The following is a 21262-nucleotide window of genomic DNA, read 5'->3' on the forward strand; positions in this document are numbered from 1 at the left end:
AGTCCCCAACTGTATGTGCATATGTGCATTTTCCCCCGGGAGAAAAAGATCCACAGCTTTCATCGGAGACTCAGAGGGGTCGTGACCCCTCCTCCCCCCAAAAGAGTAAGAACCCGCTACCTTACAGACGGGACCCTGTTTGAAGTCAGCGTTCCCCCACCTCCTTCGCCTCTAACTCGTTACTGCAGACTGTGTCACAGGTCTGGTGCGGCTGTGTGATGCTGGCCTGGGGTGCCCCCACTCCTCAGATCCCTTTTCTCCACCTGTACAATAGGGTTGCGGGGCGGTCCACGCGGCCACGGGGAGGACGAGGGGTTCGGGCCTCTGCGCCCGGGGCTCCACAGGAGACTCCCACAACTAGCCACGTAGCGAAGCCTCGACGCTCGTCCGGGACGCGCCCTCTGAGCCCCCACCCACTCCGGCCCCTGCCAGTCCACCTCCCGCTTGGGGCGGCAATTTGTCTCCTTTTGAACCCCCCGCCCCCGACGGGTTTCCCCCTTTGATTCGCAGCCTGGAGGCTCCCCCCTCTTTGAAATGCAAACCCGCCTCGGCTGGGGCCGCGGGCGCCTGGAGCTATAAAAGGCCTGGGTGGGGCGCACGCAGTGTCAGGGCCGGGAGTTCAGGTGAGCAGTTGCTCGTCGGGGCGGCCGGCGGCGGCGGCGGCTCCGGGGCCCAGCATGCGCGGGGGGCCCCGCGGCCACCATGTACGTGGGCTATGTGCTGGACAAGGATTCCCCCGTGTACCCCGGCCCCGGCAGACCCGCCAGTCTCGGCCTGGGCCCTCAAGCCTACGGGCCCCCGCCCCCGCCCCCTGGGCCCCCGCAGTACCCCGACTTCACCGGCTACTCTCACGTGGAGCCGGGCCCCGTGCCCCCTGCGGCCTGGAGTGCGCCCTTCCCTGCGCCCAAGGACGACTGGGCCGCCGCCTATGGCCCAGGCCCCGCGGCCCCCGCCGCCAGCCCGGCCCCGCTGGCATTCGGACCCCCTCCGGACTTTAGCGCGGTGCCCGCGCCCCCTGGGCCCGGCCCAGGTCTCCTGGCGCAGCCCCTCGGTGGCCCAGGCGCACCGTCCTCGCCTGGAGCGCAAAGGCGGACGCCCTTCGAGTGGATGCGGCGCAGCGTGGCGGCCGGAGGTGGCGGTGGCAGCGGTAAGGATCCCTCCCTCGCCCTGCGCCTCAGAACGGTTCCCCTGGGCGCCGGCAGGTGCTAAGGCGAGGCCCTGGCCGCCCCCTGTCTGACCTCTGCCCGGCCCTGCTTGGGTTCCTGCGTGTGCCCCCCCCCCAACTCTCTCCCAGGCGGTTGTTCTCTCAGTTCTCCCCTTATCCCAGCCTGCAGGAGCCTTAGCGAGCACAACCTGTCTCGCTGCAAAGATCGGGAAACTGAGACCCCAGAGTGAAGAAAAACGCCTTGTGGTTGCGTGGCAAGGCCGGAACTAGACGCAGGTCCCCAGACCTCTATCCCAGGGTAAACTTTTAGCCACACTGGTCATCATCTGTTTCTTTGCACCCCTATCCCAGCCCCAAGCCGGGGCTGCAAACTCGCCCCAGACAGGACATGAACCGATTGTGTGAACACCCGCAGGTCACTTCCTTTTCCAGGTGTCAGTCCCCCACCCATACATTGAAGACACTGGTGAGTCATATCCTACGACCCTCATTGCTTAGATTGGTGGTGGTGGTGGAGGGTCCCTACCTTACCATCTCAGGGCCCTCCCTGAACTCTTGACCCTGGGGGAGGGGAAAGCAGGAGCAGTTGGGAAGGTGGCTACTGTTTGGCTCCTGAACCTGTGAACCTCCTGCCCCCAGGCAGGCCTCTTGGATCCACCCTCTTCAAAGGCAGGGGAGGGGGCAGGACAAAGGCTCCGCTTTAATGAGGGGCAGCCTGACCTCCTTTATAGGTCCCCCCTTTGTCATGTAACAGGCTGGGCCTTGGCTCGGCAGTGACTCCTGTCGGCCGGAAAGTGAACATGATACTCCATTGTCCCGACGGTGTCCGGCCTGTCCTGACAAAGGCCACCTGGCCTTAGGGGCGGGAAGTTGGCCTGCCCACTCTTTGATGTCCAGCCCCTCCTCCCCTTCCCCCAGCTGGGAGTGAGCCTGGGACTTCCCCCACCTCCTCTCTCTCTTCCCCGCAAAGTCCCCACACATGCCAGCAGATGCTTGGGGCGGGGGGTTGGTCAGTACCTACAGGTCTGGCTGTAAGTGTACCATCTTCTTGGGAGTCCCAAGGACACAGAATCCCAGATCTGCCTCCACAGGCCTCAGAGGACTGGGGTTTATGCTCCAGCTCTGCCACTTGATTCTGTGGCAGCTAACGTGTATGGAACACTTACTAATGTAACGGAGCAGGCATTGACTTAAGATCTTTCAATTCTTATAACTTTATCATAGGTACCATTATCACTCCCATTTTCAAGATGAAGAAATGATGGCATAGAGAGGTTAAATACTTGCAGAAGGAGAGTTATACTTGCATAACCAGCAAATGGCGGGGCTAGGATTTGAACCCAGGCTGACTCACCAAGCCTGTACTCTAGTCCTCTGAACAGCTCTTAATTCAGTCATCTTTTCTGGGTCTCAGTTTTACCATCTGTGGCATGGGAAGGAAGGGTCTGTGCCTTTGTTTGAGTTACAAAAGGACTTTTTGAAAAATATGCTGTGAAGTACAAGTCTTCTCCCTAGAAAAAAAGCATTGCCTAATTGGGCAGACAATTTCAGGGGATCTAGTGGCCCCCAGAAGCTTTATCCAGGTTGAGAACTTTGCATTAGATTACATGAGAGCAAGTGTCTGGGGCTGCTGACCCTCTGGGTCCTGCAGCTCTGTATCTGTCCCCTGGAGAAGGAAGCTCACTTTTCCTGCTCCTTTATTCCAGTTGTTACTTCCTGCTGATCAGGCGACTTTAGAGATGGATGGGGAGGTTCCCCAGGGGCGGGGACTTGGAGAGAGGCCATCACTGTGCGAGGGGGAGAGAGTGGGCCAGTGGGGGTAGGAGGACTGTTGGGAACCCTGGGGAGCTTCCAGGCTACGTCAAGCAAATCACATGTTCTCTCTTGAGCACAGGAGCTGCTGAATCCAGCTCAGCTCTGTACTCGGAAGTCCTCTGGAAACTGTTGTCCCTGGGCAGATAGAAGACCTAGGAGTGACTCTGCCACCCTTATTCCCAGAAAGTAGAAGGAAGGGCTGAGGGAGGTTTGGGGGCTCCCCTAAAGAAAGTGGCTGCCCCAGGAGCCAGTTGAGAGCCATTCTGCCAAGGACATGGGAGCCTTGGCCCTCTCAAAGCTAGAAGCTGCTGCCTATCTGCTCGATGGGCATCTGACTCTGACTAGTGCTCCTGACGTGGGGGCAGAATTGGGGTAGGGTTATAGACCCTCCCTGAGAGAGAGGCCAAGCCCCTTCCCTCTTGGGCCTCAGTTTCTCCTGGGTAATGAAGGTACAAGGTCTCCAAGGGTGTTGCTTGGATGATGCTGTTGTCTGGGACAGCAGAGGGAAGGTCAGTGTGTGCCATCCCCCCAAATGTTGCTGGTCACCCTGTCTTAATGTACCCTTCCTGGCCAGTCCCCTTTTCCCCCTTTCTGTGCTTCCAGCATTCTAGAATATCTGACCTAGACAGACAGAGACCAGACATACAGATGGGAAACTGAAGCCTGGAGATGGTAAGGAATGTTCTAGTTTCACACAAATGGAGGCTGGATGGGGATATATTTTGGATGAGTCAGTTTAAAATTTTCCAGTCATTTCCCCTTATATTTAAGACAAAATCTACCCTCCTTTCTGAGATCTGCAAGCTACATGTGCTACTGCAGGCCTTGTGCATATGCTGTTCCCTCTTTCCAGAAAACTCCTTCCCCAGACTCTTTGCAGGTTCCTTCTCACCCTCCAGGTCTTAGCTTAGTGGCCACCTCCTCAGAGAGGTCCTCCATGATTTTCCAAAGTAGGCTCTCCCTATACCCATCAATAATCTTTGCCATGTTTCCTTCAGAGCACTAACCCCAATTTCAGTTTACTCACTTATTTCTGTGCATGTTGTCTGTTCCCTACCAACCAAGGTAAACTCCCATGAAGTCCAGAACCATGTCTATTTGACCCATGACTACAGCACAGGCACCTGGCTCAGTGTGTGGCATTTAGTAGGTGCTCAATACATTTTGTTGAATGAATGAACAGCGCAAGTGTGATGGACAGTAAGACAACTCTGGGAGAAAAGGGGAGAGATGAAATCTCGACTTGGAGATGGGACCCACAACTGTCTGGCTGAACAGCTCATGCTAGTGGTGGAAGCCTGCTTGCCCCCTCCTCCCTACTGGGACGATGCTCCATGCTCACCTGGGGAATGGGTATATCTGGGGCTAAGCTTTATCTAAGGAGGGGGCAGTGAAAATGCAGGAAGGTGCAGGAGAGGCTGTTATGTTGTCCATAAACAAAATATTAACCAGTTCTGAGTGATTACTATCACTTCATTGAGGCCAGGATAGGAAATGACTACAAGAGGTTCTATTTTTTTCTTTTTTTTTGTCTTCACCCTTTGCATTTGTAATTATTAGTGTTCACCTTAGGAAGGTTATAAATCACCCTTCTGTCAAAGTTGCAGCCTCCAATTCCTTATGAATAAATAGTATCTCACAGGTTAATGGCTCACTGGGATAGCTGAGGTCTCGTACAAGTGGGGAGATGCTCACTTAGATGATGAGATCCTGAACCCTCCTCTCCCCACTACATCCCAGACCCTTTCTCTTGGCCCATTGCCACAGGCCACCAACCTGGCCTCTCGCCTTCAGCCTCTCTTTGATGCCCTAGCTGTCCTCTAAACCATTACCGAATTTATACTCTCAAAGCACATCCCCTGCTCAAGAGTATTCCATGGCTCCCCACTGCCATGGAATTGCAATTTCATTTTATGCCATTTCATTGCCGTAAAATCCAGCCCCATTTCAGAGCCCTCTTGAGAACTGGCCCCAGCCCACTCTTGAAACCACTCTCCCATTAGTTTGCTTAGATACGGAGATGCTTACCTGGGACAGTTAAGAGTCTGACTCGGGAGCCTCAGACCTGGAACTATGTTTCTGTAAGACGCTGCATTAGCTTCAGGCAAGTTAATTGGGATCATTTCTCTGAGCCTCAACTTCTTCCACTGTAACTTTAAGACAGTAACAGGATTACACCTCAAAGCAACGGGGCCTGTAAAGCCCAGTCCTGAGACTGGCATATAGTAGATACTCAGTGCATTGATGCCTGCGTCCATCTCTGCCAGTCTTTAGCAGGTGCACACACCTCACAATTCCTGCCTCTCTAGACTGGTTCCCTCAGCCTGAACTGCCCTCCCTTCCCTCTCCTACAGCTTTACCAAATACTGCTTCTCCAAGGACAGCTCCTCTAGGAAGCCCTCCTTGGTTCCCTCCCCTCCAAGCACTGTATCAGGCCCTTGTTTTAACAACACTTATCACTAGGGGGAGGGTATAGTGCAGTGGTAGAGTACGTGCTAAGCATCCACAAGGTCCTAGGTTCAATCCCCACTATCACCATTTTTTTTTTTAAAACTAAAGGTAAATAAATAAACCTAATTACCTTCCCCCTTAAAATAACAATTAACAACACTTATCACTGACTGTCTTGTTTAGCCCTGCCATCTACTGTCTGTTATCTCCTGAAGGACCAGTCCTAATCGGTCCCATCCTTCTCACCATGCCTTACACATAGTAGGAGCTCATGATACAGCTAATAACTCTGGCATCAACTGAGTCTTTACCACGCACTAGGCACTGTGCCAAGGACTTTGCATGGTGATCTCACTTAAGTCTCATAACAACCCTAAGAAGTGTGAGGTTCTATTATTTGCTTCATTTTTTTTTTTTTATGAGACTCGGAGAGGGTAACACGTTTTGCCCAAGGTCACATAGCTGGGAGGTGGCAGCACAGGGTTCAAATCCAGACCCTATAGGCTAATGAGCGTCTATCAAATAAAACAACACACTCAGAGTGGGAGCCCGGCCCCCTCCCATGTACATTCCAGCCCAGGTGGGGAAAAGGAGGCCAGTCAGAGATGAGCCATAAGAGGCTGGGGGCGGGGTGGGGGGGGAAGCGCACAGCAGGGGCCAGGCTGTTTAAAGCTGGTTCTCAAGGCAGAAGCTCCATCTGACACCTCATCTCTCAGATGCAGCTGGGAAGGGGGGAATGACCCAGTTAGAAGGTGGCAGAAGGCTTTTTTTGGTTGGGTGTTTTTCCCCCCACTTTGGCAGATATTGCTGTTGAGAGCTTGGGGAGTTGTTCTGAAGGTCCAGAACAGCTTTGTTAGCAGCAAGGCTGGCTTGTCAGTGGGAAGTTATCTTAATGGGATGGCCTCTCAAGTTCCTGTCCTGGAGCTTCTGGGATCTGGAAACATTTACATCTAGAGTCAGATCCATCACCACGGTAACGTGCTAAGCCCCCCACCCCATGCCATAATCGCCCATCAAGCTTGTAGGGGTGCCCCACATAGATCCCCTGGCATCAGCAGTGAGAGGGAGCAGACCTTAGTGAAAGCTGAGGCTGACACTCCAGGCTCATCCCCCTCCGATCACTTCCCATTGCTCTAAAAGTCCAATCCAAAGGCCTCACCCCAGGGCTCAAAGCTCTGCTAGCCTCTCCAGCTGCATCACGTGCCTCTCTCATCCATTCATTCATACAGGCAGACAGGCGATAACAGTTTCTGAGTCTCATTTCTATGCCAAACATGCTATTAGGTGCTGGGGATTCCGGACAGAACAAGGCAGGCAGGGTCCATCAGGGGGCCAGTACTCTGCTGCTCCTCTCTGCCTTAGGACCATTGCACATGTTGTTCACTCTTCCTGGAATATTCTTCCCAATTGGTGACATGGAAACTTCCTTCTCAACCTTCAGATCTTGGCTTAAATGTAGCCTCCTCCTGGAGACCTCCCCCAAGCTAAATAAAGTAGGCTCCCCACTCCACCCTGATCACTCAGTCTAGCTCTCAGCTCCATGACTGCTTTCCTTCACACTAATCACAGTTAGTAATTTTTTGTTTTTCGTCTGCCCCCACCCACCCATGTAAGGGGGAATGAACTGTTTTAACATGTAAGTACGGAGCACCTCCCGCAGTAGTGGTATGAACTGGCATCTATTGAGTGCTTAGTATTTTTTCAAATGCAGGTATTTTTGACCCCAGAACAACACATTTCTCCATTAGATTAGTGGTTTTGACTAAGGCTGTGGGAGCAGTGGAGCTAGATGGAAGGCTGTCCTTTGGAGGTTGAGCCAATCAGCTGATGGATTGGATGTGGGGGGTGGGGGAAGCACCACCTAGGCTTTTGGCATGAGTGGCTGGAGAATGGGGGCTATTTACTGTGATGAGGAAGACCAGGAAGCTATAGATCTGTGTTACATTCAACAAGGACTCATCGTGGGCTCACCCTGTGTGTCAGGCATTGCTGTGGGACAGGATGAGCAAGAAGGAATGGTCCCTACCCTCATAGAGCGTACAGAGAGCCAGGCACTGAGGGGAGGGGATGTGTCAAGGTCCCGTAGCGAGCTAGAAAAAGGCTAGAGTCCAGAGCCTCTTCCTACACCTCCACCCCATATGTGACTCTTCAAGACCCATGCCTGCAGATGGTTTGCAAGGACTTCAGCTCCAGACCAGAGGAGGACGGCCAGGGGAGGGCAGAGGCCTAGAAACACCACCAGGAAACAGCTGAGAGGACGCAGGTGTTCAGCCCAGAAGAAGACTTGAAGGGATGCAGATGCTGCTTCCAACACTTAGAAGGGCTGTTCTAGGCCCCTTATTTCTGGTGCTCCTTGCGGAAAATCCTAGGGAGGATATACATGGGTGATGGATGCAAGAATAGGCTGCTATACAGGTAGTCCAAGCAGTCTGGTTAGGTGTGCACTGCACGTGTGGGCATCTGGGAGTCTGGTCTAGCTGTGTTATCCAATAGAACTTTCTGTGATGATGGCTCTATGTCTGTGCTGTCCAGTGTGCTGGCCACTAGTGACATGTGTCTATTGAGCACTTAATATATGGCTAGTGTGACTAAAGAACTGAATTTTTAATTCTATGTAATTAATTTTAATTTAAATAGCCACATGTGGCTAGTAGCTGTCATATGGGACAGTGCAGGAAAATCTCTCTCAAGAGTTCCTAGAATGGCAATCCATTCCAGACGGGCTCCTTACACTCCAGCAAGGACTCTTTCCTGCCTCTTTTGTCTCTGCAGTCATCGTCATCATCTTCTTCATCATCATCACATCTTTGTCACAGTTAGCTTTTATTAATAATTACCTTGTTAACTAGATGATCACATCTAATCTCCACAGCCACCGTGTCTAAAGGAGGCATTCATGTCCCCATTTCAAGGATGAATAAACTGGGATTCAGAGAGGTTCAGTGACTTCCCTGAGTTCACGCTGCTGGCACGTGGCCAGGCTGGGTTGGAACCATTGGGCCTATGTGACTCTGACGTTCCTATCCTCTTCACTGCCTCCCATAGTCAAGTCAGATCGTGGACCTCCTTGAAGAAGATAGGGGAGAGGAAGATGCAAAGGTGGCCTGGGAGGCAGAGGGTGTGGTGCTGACTGAGCTCTGTGACTAGGAGGGAGGGTGACAGTGGGGTGAAGCCTTCCTAAAGCTACAGGACTCCTGAGTATGGCTGGCCTGGCCATCCTCCCTTCACCTCACCCCCACTCCCTGCCAGCCTCACCCCTGCTCCAGGGATGAGCAGGGTTGAATGAGGAAATGTGTTAGAGCAGTCTGGAACAGGCAAACCAGCTGGAACAAGGACCAGTCATGGACCCAATAGAGAGCCTCACAGCCCAGGGAGGACATTGGTCAGTCCATCATCGAATTGGGTGAATCAGGGCTGCTGCAGCAGAAGTCCCACCCACTGGTGGTACAGATGGGGAAACAGGTCCAAGCTAAACATCACATGTCCAGCTGGTGGCCCAGCCAGACCTCCCACTCCCAGGCCGGTGTGTTCTTTGCCCTGCAACTCCCTATCAGGCGGCATTCCTCCCTCTCCTGAGGGATCCCTCCAACATCCACTTCTGCAAATAGCTCAGTTCTCCTTGTTGCCTCCATAGCTCTTTGTCCTTTGCAGACTGCTTTCACATCCATTTTGCTCCCCAGGGTGAGAGGAAAGCCCAAAGAAGTTTAGTCATTTGTCAAATCCTTCAGCGAAGGATGCAGACCTGGGCCCAGGTCCTTAAGGGAGGCTCAGAGCTGCACAGAAGTTCCGAATCTATGGGGCCCTAGGAGCTGACACTCAATCCTCTTTATTTATGTTTAAAGACAAATTTTTTTAAATGGAGGTACTGAGGATTGAACCCAGAACATTGTGCCTGCTAAGCATGTGCACTACCACTGAGCTATGCCCACCCGCCCAACCCTGCTCTGATGCACAGGAGAATCTGGGGCCCAGAGAGGAGAAGAGACTTATTTAAGGCCACACAGATGGTACTGAACTGGGACCAGGACCTACTGACTCCAGCTGGTGGTTCAGAATCCCCTCTGGTGGGCTTGTTGAAGATGGCAGGGAGACTAGGACGCAGTAGGTCTGGGAGTCTGGGAATCTGTATTTTTAATAAGCATCCATGCATGCATGTATGCATCTGTGTGTGTGTGTGTGTGTGTGTGTGTGAGTTGGGGTGGGAGGGGAATTTTGTGTACAGCCAGTGAGGCTGGACCACACAAAGAGGGGTCATGGACTTATGTCTCAGACCCTGAGAGCCAGAGCTGGCAGTCTCATCCCCCAGGGCCACAAACCCAGCAGGAAGAGGACAAAGGAAGTGCTGACCCAGAGGCCACTTGATTTTCCTGGAGCCACTTGCCCCGCCCTGGGGGCAGAGGCTAAACTCTGTCCTTGCCTGGCCCAGTTGGATGGGGAGGCCCCACTGCAGACCAGCAGGCTCCTGCCCGCTATCCTCCAGCTGGGCGGGCCCGGTTTCTAAACTCTCAGACAGGGAAATCAGTCTTAGAATTCTTTCAGCAATAATAACAAACATAATCAGAGAATCAACAAACATTGGGAGCTTCATGTTTCCAAGTTGGAAGGGACCTTATAAATAAACAGTTTCGTTCAAAACACAACCCATTGCTCAGATCCATTTTCCAGCATCCCTGCCATATGGTTATCCCACTACTATTGGAAATGAGTAAGATCTACCCTTCCCTGCATCCCTATGTGGCAGGTACTGTGCCACACATCATCCATCCATCCATCTCAAGTGACCTCCTGTACACCCAAGGTGTGGAGATAATTATGGGAGACCTTACACTGGATGATAAGTTCTGGTGCTATTTCTGAGGCTAGAGAGACCTGGGTTTAAATCCCACCTGCCAGATGTGTGGACCTCAGTTTTCTCATCTGTAAAATAGGGATAACAGTTGCATAGCTTCAGAGGCTGCTGAGAGATGTATGCAAAGTGCCTGACACATGGACATATTGGCCATTATTGGAATAATAATTATCCCCATTTTATAGACACAGAAAATGAGACTCAGAATGGTGAGGTGACTGTCCTAGGTCACCCAACCAGTGAGAAGCTACACAGCACAGCCCTGGAGGTCTGCTTGCCCAAACAACCATATGTCAGGGTCACCTGGAGTATCAAATTTCAGGGCCCCACTTCAACCCCACTGAGTCTGAATTTCTGGGCCAGAATCTGTGCTTTTTAGAAGCTCCTTAGGCAACTCTGAGGCTCCTGGTCATGCATTTGGAACCATTAGCCAGGAGCTTCCCAAGTCCTCTTTAGGGGATGGGGAGTTTGCTACCTCCATCACTGCCTGATGCATATGGATGGGCCTTTCCTCACATCCCAAAACCAGAACAGAGAGAAAGCCTCTCATTGGGAGAGTTATTCAAGGCTCTTCTCCCGCCATGCTCACCCCTGAAGATCTGGGGAGGGGGGAGGGCTCCGACCCTCCCTCCCACCCACTTGCACTGGCATCCGGCCCAGAGCGTTATTCATTAGGAGGCTGGGAGCGGCCTGGCCCCCATCAGACACCTGTTACAGGAGCCCGGACTTCCCGCTTAGTCCCAGTGTCCCAGGGGCCTGTAAATCATTCATCCCAGGCCCTCTCCCCGCCCCACCGCTGTCACGCACCTCCCTGCCTCCTCCCTCCTGGGCTCGCAGGCTGGCACAGGTGTTCACAGGAAGGAAAGGGAGTTGCTCGGGGCAGTGGGGAGTTCTGGCCCAGAGCTGGGACTGGAGCCCAGGCTCCCGACTGTCATTAAAAATACAGATTCAAATCTGTACATGGTAAAAATTTAAACATCCCAAAGACTCCCTCCGACCTGTAGCTCTCCAGCCTCCAGTCCCCTCTCCAGGCAGCCTCTATTATTGGCTTATTGTATATTCTTTCAGAAAGAACTCTCTGGGTGTGCAAACGTGTTTGAGTGTGTGTGTATTTTATTTTTATCCAAAAATAGTAACATTAATATTCACAACATTCTGTCTTGCATTTTTAAACAATAGATTTTTAGAAATTGCTCCATATTGGCACATATTGGAGCTTTATAATTTCTTTTTAATGACTGCATAATGCTCCTGTCTGGATGTACCATCTCTTATCTAATTAACCAGTCTCGACTCATAGGCATGTGCATCGTCCTTAATTTTGTGCTATTTGGAAGAGTTAGCGCTTTGGTCATTTCTCTGTGGGATCAGTCCCCGCAAGTGGGATTAATGGGTCAAAGGGCATGTGCATGTTAAGTGAGGCTGAGATCACCAAGCTGGACTCCAAGGAGCATGTTTCAGTTATCACTCCCCAGACAGCAGATGGGACTCCCTGGTTCCTGGACCACACAGTGCGATGTCAAACATTTGGTTCTCTGTCAGAGCCATTTTCTTAGCAATAAAACTATGCTTTGAGCAGCTCCACCAGATAGAAGTTGTCCAGTGGGTTCCTGAGCCCACCAGCCCCTCTCCTGGGCCCAGAGGTGGGGTGACAGGGCCTGTGGGCTGGGCCTTCACTGGTAACCTTGCTAGAACAGAAAGGAGCTAGAGCCTCATCTCCTGCCTAGTTCCCCCTGCTCCACTGGCCACCAAGGTTGAAGGGGAGGACCCTGGGCTGGCGGTCAGGAAACACGTGAGCCTGGGTTTATACCAATACCAGGCAGGATGGCTCTCAGCAAGTGCCCCTTTCTGAGCCTCAATTTTCCCCATCTATGAAATGGGTGTGATGGACCCTCACTTACTCACCAGAAAGGGTGGGAGTGAGTGCTGGATGCCTGAGGGTGTCTTTGTTATCTCTGTTTAAAATCTCTCAGGCTGAAGTTTGGGTGGGCAGGGAGTCTCATCCCCCTACTTCAGGCTGTGATCTTCTGGGCATTTTTGACCTTGGGCCATCCAGCCCCAGCCCAGGGCTCTCAGGGACCTGCCCTCACCATGGTCCGGACCCTCCCTTCCAAGAAATACAAGTAGATGAGTGGTCTGCTGTTTGAGCATCTGCTGCCAGTGCCTAGAACCTCATAGCAGGCTCTGTGGACCCTAAATCTGGTGGCGTGAGGAGCTGTGCACTAGAGCAGGAGCGAGCGCTCTAGGCCCAGTGACATGGCCTTGGGCAAGTTCACGCCTGCCTGGGGCTTCACTGACCCTGGCTGCACAGGGAGGTTGGACTAGAAGGACTCACAAGGCCACTCTTTGGATCTCTGGCTGCCGTATAACCATCCTGACCCTCGGTCTCTTCATCTATAAAAGTTGGAGGAGACTAAACTCCTATGACCCCTTCTGGCCTTAGCCTAGTGAACCCAGTGGGGCTACGGGTTCAGAGCTCTGCTGGGTTCCAGTGGTGGTGACATTAAGCAGAACTGTTTTTGAGCAGGCGTTGAATTTTCTAGGTCAAGGAGGGGCCCCATCTGGAGCCAAGGCCTTAGCAGCCACTCCCTTGTCTCTCTCCTGGGCTAGGCCTGGCTGAGGGCCGAGGCTGTCCTGTGCTATGTCGGGCAATGGGCTGAGGTCAGTGGATGTGGAAGAGTCCAGTGTGGTTCTGCTGCTCTGGCAGGAAACCCAAGGAAAACAGCCCAGGAACATCTGCTGTCTCCTGTTCTCCACAAACCATTTGGCTCCTGGGGAGCCCAGTGGCGGTCTTGCCAAGCTGCGTGGGCTGGAACATAGTTAGGGGTGGGGGTAGTTAGCACAGGGGTGCTGAAGGACCAGCAGGGCCAGAGCTGGGACTAGGAGAGTGAAGGTCAGGCTGTTGTGGGGGTGAAGTGGGATGGGGTTCATGGTTACTCAGACCTGCCACGCCCTGGTGGGACACATGGGTGGGTCTAAAAGTGCCTGCGCGTGCCTCCTGTTTATAGCCACGTGCTCGGCTTCTTACCAAAGGAAACTGGTGTTTAGTAAGGCCCCCACACTAGCGCAAGCCAAGCATGACTCTTAATATTCTCTCCAGACAAACCTCTGATCCCAGCCCGAAAGCGATTCTGATATTAACCCCAGTCGGTCCTCAAATCTAGTTCCTGGCCCCAGGCTGAGCCCTGTGTGGAAGCCAAGCCACCGCCTTCTCTCTCCTGGGTTATGGCAGGTCTCCCTGCTTTTCCTTCTTCTCGCCAGTCTGTTCCCCATGCAGTAGCTAGAACAATCCTAAAACTGACATCAGACCTCATGGCTCCTATCCCAGGCAGAGTAAAACTCAGACCTCTTAACATGGCCCGGAGGCCCTGCATGACCTGCCCCCTCCCCTTGCTCACTGTACCCACCAGCCCCCTCCCCCACCCCAGGCACCAGCCTCCTTAGAGCAGGCATACATTCCTACCACAGGGCCCTTGCACCTGATATTCCCTCCACCTGCAGACCTCTTTTCCAGACAGCTGCATGGCCCTATCCCTCACCTCCTTTAAATCTTTGCTTAAATACCACTTCAAGGTAAGAGCATCATGGATCACTTTATTTAAAATCACAACCTCTCTCCTCCCTAAATTCCCAGTCCTCCTTCCCTTTCTCTGAAATATTTATCATCAATTAATGTAGCAAATAATTTCTATATTCATTTTTGCCCATCTCCCTCCAAGGGCAGATTTTTTTTTCTCACTGTGCTTGGCCCACAGCAGGAGCTCAGTAAATATTTGTGGGCTGAGCAAAGTACTCCTGTTCTATGCCTGGGCACAGGCTGGTGTGTGGATGGCCCCAGGCAGACCAGCCCCCAGCTCCTGGAGCAGCTCCAACTCATGGCTTGGTGTCTAGAACCAAGGCCTTTTGAGGAAACTGACAAGTCCTGGGGAACCACCAGCAGCCCCAGTCCTTTTTTGTTTGATTTTGGGGCCAGCAACCTCCAGGATCGGACAGGAATTGAGGCGCATACACCACCCCAGGACAGTTCCTGCAAGCTTCCTGCCCGCCTCTGCCTGTGGCGGCCCTTCCTGCTCTCCTCGTGCACAGGAGAGAGGAGCAGCTGACGTCTCGTTAGCCTCAGTCTACCCTTGCCTGCCAGGTGTTCCTCCAAGTCTCTGATGCTCATGTGTGTTGTCTGAGGGCCACTGAATCAGAACCACCTGGGGAGCTCATGAAAAATGCAGATTTCACCCCAGAGCGTTCTGCTTCACATGTGCAGTGACGCCCTGGAATCTGTTTTTCGCAAGCTCCCTGAGGGTCTGTTGCACAGCTGCACCTGGGGATCGTTGCCTGAAAGCTGGCGGGGCTGGAAATCAGAGTAAGGCTCTGGGTCAGGAGACCTGGACTGACACCCCAATTCCACCAGTGGCTTTCTGGGTATAACCCTGGGCAAGTTGCTTCCCCTCTCTGAGCCTTAGGCCCCCCACCCCCACCCCAATGGGCATGAGAGCAGCGCTCGCCTCCCAGGTTGGGAGTCCCCAAGTGAGCCTGAGGGAATGCTTGTTGCTCACTTAAGGTCCTTCTTGGGGGGGCCTGGACTACTCTTCCTCCTGGGTGCCCTGCTATGGCCTTTTGCAAGCTCCCCTCCCTATTCACCGCTCCTCCTGGCTCCTCTGCTTCTCAGGTAAGACCCGGACCAAGGACAAATACCGCGTGGTCTACACCGACCACCAGCGCCTGGAGCTTGAGAAGGAATTCCACTATAGCCGGTATATCACCATCCGGCGGAAGTCAGAGCTGGCCGCCAATCTGGGCCTTACTGAACGCCAGGTGTGTAGGTCCCTCACCTCATCCACAGAGCAGTACTGGGAGTCTGGCCTCCAGACTGCCAGGCAGATTGTGGAGATCTGTTAGGGGAGGAGAACAGAGAGGTTGAGTCTCCTGGCCATGGTCACACAACACAACAGAAGCTGAGCTCCTGCCAAATCCCATCTAGCCCCCAACCCCGTGCCTCCCTGCCCTGGCCAATAAAACCCAGTATCCCTGACCACCAATAGGAGGATAGGGGACCTGATTAGCTATAGGCTACAGCAGGCTTTGATCAACGCTGGTTAAATCCAGAGGAGGGAACAGTCAGGGAGAACAGGGAAGGCTTCCTGGAGGAGGGGTGACAGAACATGGCTTTGGAAGACCGGGAGGAAGAGGGTTATAGAGAAAGTTGTCTTAAGAGTAGGGGAGGTGGGGAGGGTACAGCTCAGTGGTAGAGCGCATGCGTAGCATGCATGAGGTCCTGGGTTCGATCCCCAGTATCTCCATTAAATAAATAAAAACTAATTACCCCCCCCCCCGAAAAAAAGAGTAGAAGAGCAAGTTCTAGAGGGGGAGAATGGGTTCAAAGTCCATTCCAGTCAGGGTAGCTGGAGCAGGAGCGAGGCCCCAAACGCCACATCGGGAAATAAGAGCTTCACTGTCCCCTGGCTCTTCCTCTTCTTCTGTCATTTGGTCTCCGCAACACCTACCCCATCTCTGTCCTCTGATCCCACAGGTGAAGATCTGGTTCCAAAACCGGCGGGCAAAGGAGCGCAAAGTGAACAAGAAGAAGCAACAGCAGCAGCAGCAGCAGCAGCCCCCACAGCCAACCCCGCCGGCCCATGATGTCACCCCCACTCCAGCTGGGCCGTCCCTGGGGGCCCTGTGCCCCAGCTCTGCCGGCCTCCTGGGCACCTCCTCCCCGATGCCTGTCAAGGAGGAGTATCTATCATAGCCCCCCAACTAGCCTTGCAGGCTGGGGGCCTTGGGGACTCAGGTGCTGGGAACGTGGCTCCTGTTGGGACTCAGGAGGCCTGGTCTGAGTCCCAGCCTTGCCACTGACCTTCTGAGTACCCTTGGACAAATCACCCACCCAGCCCCTGCATCCCCTGGGCCCATCCATGCAGTGAGCTTGTTGGATAAGGACCTTTTCCAGCTGCGGTGCTCTAGGCCTCGGGGGGATAGGGAGCCTGGGGTGGGAGGTCTCAATTCCCAGGGGGCTGAGTGAAGGAGCCAAGAGAAATCACCAGGCCCTACCTCCTCCTCCATAGGCTCAAAGGTGGGAGGCTGCTGTAGGGACTAGACTCCTGGAGAAAGAAGATGGAAGGCTTGCAGACCATGCCCTGAGTGGGGGGAGGGTGTCAGCTCACATCTGCCTTTTCCTGCAGCCTCACCTTTACCTGCCCCCATAATGACATGCCCTGAACCCTCCCCAGGTGGGATGCAAAGCACACAGCCTGCAGGACTGGACCTGAGCAATAGGCTCTGATGACCATCCCTTCTGGGTGGCAGAGCCATGTCCCCTCACTAGCATTCTTAGTGGGGCCTTCAGATTGGGGAGAGGCCCCGGAAGGGGGGCAGGGGGCAAAGTCCACTCTGCCAAGTTTCTACCACCCCGCCAGGGTGTTCCTGAGGGCCCAGGCCCCAGGGAGCCCCCAAAGGACTTTCTCTGGACCAAGCAGACCTCACAGCTAGGCAAGTGTTACACAGTGGAATCTCTTGGATGCAGCTTCAAGAATAAATTTTTTTCCTCTTTTTAAAAATGTATAAAAATCATTATACATAGCATGAAAAGAAAATGTTAAAGAAGTGTAAATCATCCTTACCCTTCTCAACAACTGCATAGTCCCTTCCGGTCTCTGTAGGCCCTTTAACAAGGTCACCTTTAAAATACATTTGAAAGATCAAAACAGGACACAGTTAGAGTGAGTTTATGAGACTGTAAAATTTTAAGTTCATTTTGTAAGCAGAATCATCAGCTTCAATCTATCAGTCTTTTGACTTTTTCAAATACTTTCAACTCAGGTTTTTCTTCAAACAGATGACATCTGCTGGGCACTCCATGTCCCAGGCATGGCTGGGCCCGGGGAATGCACAGACCTTGCCCCTCAGAAGTTCCCAGTCTGAGCTCTAGGTATCAGGGGGGCAGAGCACCCAGGGAGTCCAGAGTGAGCTCCCAGCTTATCCTGGAGAATCTGGAAGGCTTCCTGGAGGAGGAGATGTTGGAACTGAGGCCTGAAAGACTAATGGTTGCTGTCAGGTCAAGAAAGAGGAATGATAAAATAGATTACAAGCACTATGAACTTAAAGTATAATTTTTAAAATCTCCTGAGAAAAGCTGCTATTTTCAACTCCTGTCCAGAGGTGGGCAGAAGTCTGCTACTGGGGGCTTTCACTCCCTAGAGGGCTCTGGTGCCAGCTGCCTGCCCCTCTGTTTACTGTTCTGGGAGGTGGCCCAACCATAAAAAGTGTGTGCAGCCTGCCTGCCTGCCCTTTGCTCCTGGAGCACATGACAGCAGTGCACAAGGTGGATCCAGTCCCTACACGAGCCCCTGAAGAGCAAAGGCACTTCTTTCTCCTCCTGTAGGTGGCCTGGGAGACATCATGGCTGCACTGAGGATGGTGGGCATGGGAACCAGGTGGTATCCAGGAAAAGAACCAGGGTTCCAGGAGCAGAGGATGAGGGTTGGGGGCAAGGTGGCTGGCAGAGAATGAATATAGTTTTCTGATTTTTAAAAACATTTGCTATGTGCCCCTGGGTTAATTACTTCCCCTCTCTGAGCTTCATTTCCCCCTCTGGAAAACTGGGGAGCTTGTTTACCAAGAAGAAATGGATCTGGTCAACTAAGTCCTACAGATTCAACCCTAGTGGGAGAGTCACAGTGTTGCATTAGCACATCAAAGGCTCTGACAAATCCCACGGCAAAGAAATCCTTTGAATTTTCTTTAATCCAGCATTCCCCATACTTTACTACCCAGGATTCCCCTACACCTACCAGAACCCCCACTGAACACTGTGCACTCTGGAGCGTGGGGATGCTGTGGGCTGGAGGGCCATGTTTCAGCTGTGACTCAGTGATCAGTAGCAGATTTGTTGTCACATGGCCTGGACTCCAGCTTGACTTCTTCCAAGCTGTGAGACTTCAGGCAAGTTACTTAACTTCTCTGAGCCTCAGCTTCCCCATGTGTCAAGTGGAAATGAAATACTCTAACCTGGCTCAGAATTGTGTTTAGCACAGGGCCCAGCACACAGTAAGGGCTGTGTTGTAGCCACCTGCTCACAGGCTGCTGCATCCTAGTGTGAGATGCTGGCAGGCCTGACTGATGTTGTAACTACCCCCACCCCCAGTGCTGAGGACAGATGGTGGCTGGGAAGATCTGAGGCAGAACAAGACTGTCACCAGCCACAGGAAGACCTCTGCCTAGTAGGAGGTCAGTAGCCAGGCCTGGCAGGCTGGGTGAGCTGCAGCTGCCACCTACATAGGCGGTCAGGGGTTTGGGTGGGGCCCACATGTTGGGTTGGCCATCACCTGTCACTTGGTGTTTGAGCTCCATGGAAAAGGAAACTTTTGTCTAAGACAGCTTCCAAGCAGTGCCTTGGCTGCCTTGTGAGGTAGTGCTTTCCCTGTCACGCAGAGAATCCCACCAGAGGGTGGGTGCTATAATGGCTCAGGAAAGGGACCCCTGATGTCCTGTCAGACCCTGCAGCCACCCAATGCCAAGAGGTGTTCCAGCTTTCCTACCAGGGATGGCCAATGCTGCTTCAGCTTTGCACATAGTGATACTAGGCTTCCCCTCTGCTGGGTGACAGGTCCTGCACTGGTGCTGGTGACCAGGGCTCCAGGCAAAAGTTAGATCTGGCCTGGCCTGGCTGTGGAAGGCCCGGGCCTGGTCATGGTCTCTAGCCAATCAGAAATATGCACATCCGCCCTATGTTTCTATAGACCCCTAAGACCACGTTGAGAACCTCAGACTTGAGGAGCCAGTCCCACCACTGATTGCCAAGAGATTGGTGTGGGCTGAGTGGAGAGGGCCACAGCTCAAGGGAAGGCTGGGAGTGGAGCGTCCTCACAGAGGAAGTCTCCAGCAAGGAAAGCAGCCTGGCTGTGAGTGGATGAGATGCCCAGCCCATGGGATGCAGAACCTGGGAGCAGAGCAGGTGTAGGACAGGGCGGCTTTGGAGGGCAACCCCTGTCCCAGCATGGCTGCTCCAGAACCACTTTCTCTGAATCACACCAGATGGACTCGCAGTCTGGAACCTCGTTTTTCACAGTCACCACTTGCTGGTGTAACAAAACACATGCTCTGCAGCGATAAAGTCTGAACGTTTGAGCAAATTAAAAATGTTTATTTATATACATTTAAAAATAGCTCCCTATATAATAAAAGGAAGTACATTTTCATCTAACATTTTCTTTAAATTAGGACACATCTCTATTTCACTTCTGGTTTGATGTGAGACCAGGAGAAACAGAAAAGGTAGGGGGAGGGAAGGGGGAAATGGAGATAGATTGAGTATTTACTGGGTTTGGATTCTCAAGTAATTATTTTGCCAAGTGGTACCCAAACCTCCTCTGGGATGGGAGAGAGGGGATAGTGGTCAGCAATTGTCAAGTATGTTTGGTAGCTAAACTCATGGCCAGTAATGTGATCATAAAACTGGGGCTTCAGAGAATAGACTGCCTTATGTGGACAGTGTCTTCTAAAAAATCTTCAGGGTTTGTTTGTTGTGTGAAACACAGATTTTTTCCAACAAGGGCTGTGGTGATGGGGGAGAGGATGGCAGAAAGGTGGGACAGGGAGAGCAGAGCCTAGGTACGGTCAGATTCCTAGATTCCAGGCTTCATCCTGCCTCTACTTCAAGAGTGATTTCGCAATTCCTGCCTCCTCTGGGCCTCAGTTTCCCCAACTGAAAGGCATGGGACTAGACCCATTTGCACTCACAGCCCCAGTGACTGCTGCTGATGTTCAGTGGTCACCCCATTATGTGTTTGAGAAAGGCTGAAGTCCCAGCCCTGTTCCCTTCCCCTTTCCTAGGGCTGGCTCCTTCCAGGGCTGGACCTGGGGGGAGCAGTTACTGCTGGGAAGAGGCCATAAAGAAGCTCGTCTTCCAGGACTCCTGAGCCAATGCCTCACCTCTACTCTCTGTTCCCGTGGTTCTCTGTGCCTTCCATAGAGTCTAATGAAGCCTACCATCCAATGGGAGGGAGTAGTTCAGCAAAGCTGCCACCTGTCCTGTAAGAGGTGCAGTGACAGGCCCTGGGAGAGGGCAGGGGTGGGTCCTGCCTGGGCCTCCTTGGATTCAGGAGCCACTGGCTTTTGCCTCTCTCCAGGAACAGCCCATGGCCCTCCTGGCTTTATCTCCAGAGCCCAGAGACTCAGTGCTGTGTGTCCTTGGGCGCACAACTTCACTCCTCCAAGACAGTTTCCTCAGGTACAAAATGGGGATGCACAAACTAGTCTTTCCAGGCTGTTGGAAAGAACTAAAATTTAGATATTGGCTATGAGTTCATCTAAGACACACAGTAGGGCTCAATGAATGCCCCTTCCCTCCACATTCATCGCTAAGGGGATCCTTCCTCCTGACTCTGGAGAACCCTTGACCTGTTCTGTGAGGCCAGGCTTAAAGGGAGGAGCAGCTTGGTGGGACCTGGGGAGAAGAGGTGGGACTGGGACCTGGCCAGGCCCTTTACCCAAGCCTGTGCTCTGATTTAAACCCCTTCTGCCTCCTGCTCCAGGGATGGAAGAGGCAGCAGTCACTCAACCTCACTCTCTCCAAAGGCCTCACCATGTTGGCTGATGGTAGGCAATCCTATGAGTGTCTGAACTGGGACACTTTCGAGAGTGAAAGGAGCATGACTTGTAATGTATATGCTGGGTCCACTAGCATATACTGGTTCAGTCCCACAAACCAGTGCACACAGTCACTAGCTAATAATTTCACATCCTAGCTATGGGCTCACTGGACCCTCACAACATTCTGTGAGGTCAGCCAGGCCCAAACTGGCTGATGGCCCACTTTACAGATATGAAATCATAACATTCCCAAGGTCATACTGCTGGTGGACAGAAATCCAGGTGCTCATAATCTAAGTCACAAACCATCACAACAACACAGTGCCACTTGCCCTGTCCCTTCTCCTCACCCAAACTTCCCTGTCTTGCTTTCTTCCCAAGCAAAGGAGGTGTGTTCA

The 21262-nt window shown here is 52.7% G+C and overlaps 1 protein-coding gene across 1 annotated transcript; it reads left to right on the forward strand.

The window, feature by feature from the left end:
• The first annotated feature begins 588 nt into the window (after positions 1-588).
• Positions 589-19476, forward strand: CDX1 (caudal type homeobox 1). The gene is made up of 3 exons (XM_074360925.1): positions 589-1147; positions 14944-15089; positions 15805-19476. The coding sequence occupies exons 1-3, from the start codon at positions 703-705 to the stop codon at positions 16021-16023; spliced, it is 810 nt and encodes a 269-aa protein (XP_074217026.1). The 5' UTR covers positions 589-702; the 3' UTR covers positions 16024-19476.
• Positions 19477-21262: the final 1786 nt, after the last annotated feature.

This window comes from Camelus bactrianus, chromosome 3, assembly GCF_048773025.1.
Source record: "Camelus bactrianus isolate YW-2024 breed Bactrian camel chromosome 3, ASM4877302v1, whole genome shotgun sequence".
NCBI classification, from domain to species: Eukaryota; Metazoa; Chordata; class Mammalia; order Artiodactyla; family Camelidae; genus Camelus; species Camelus bactrianus.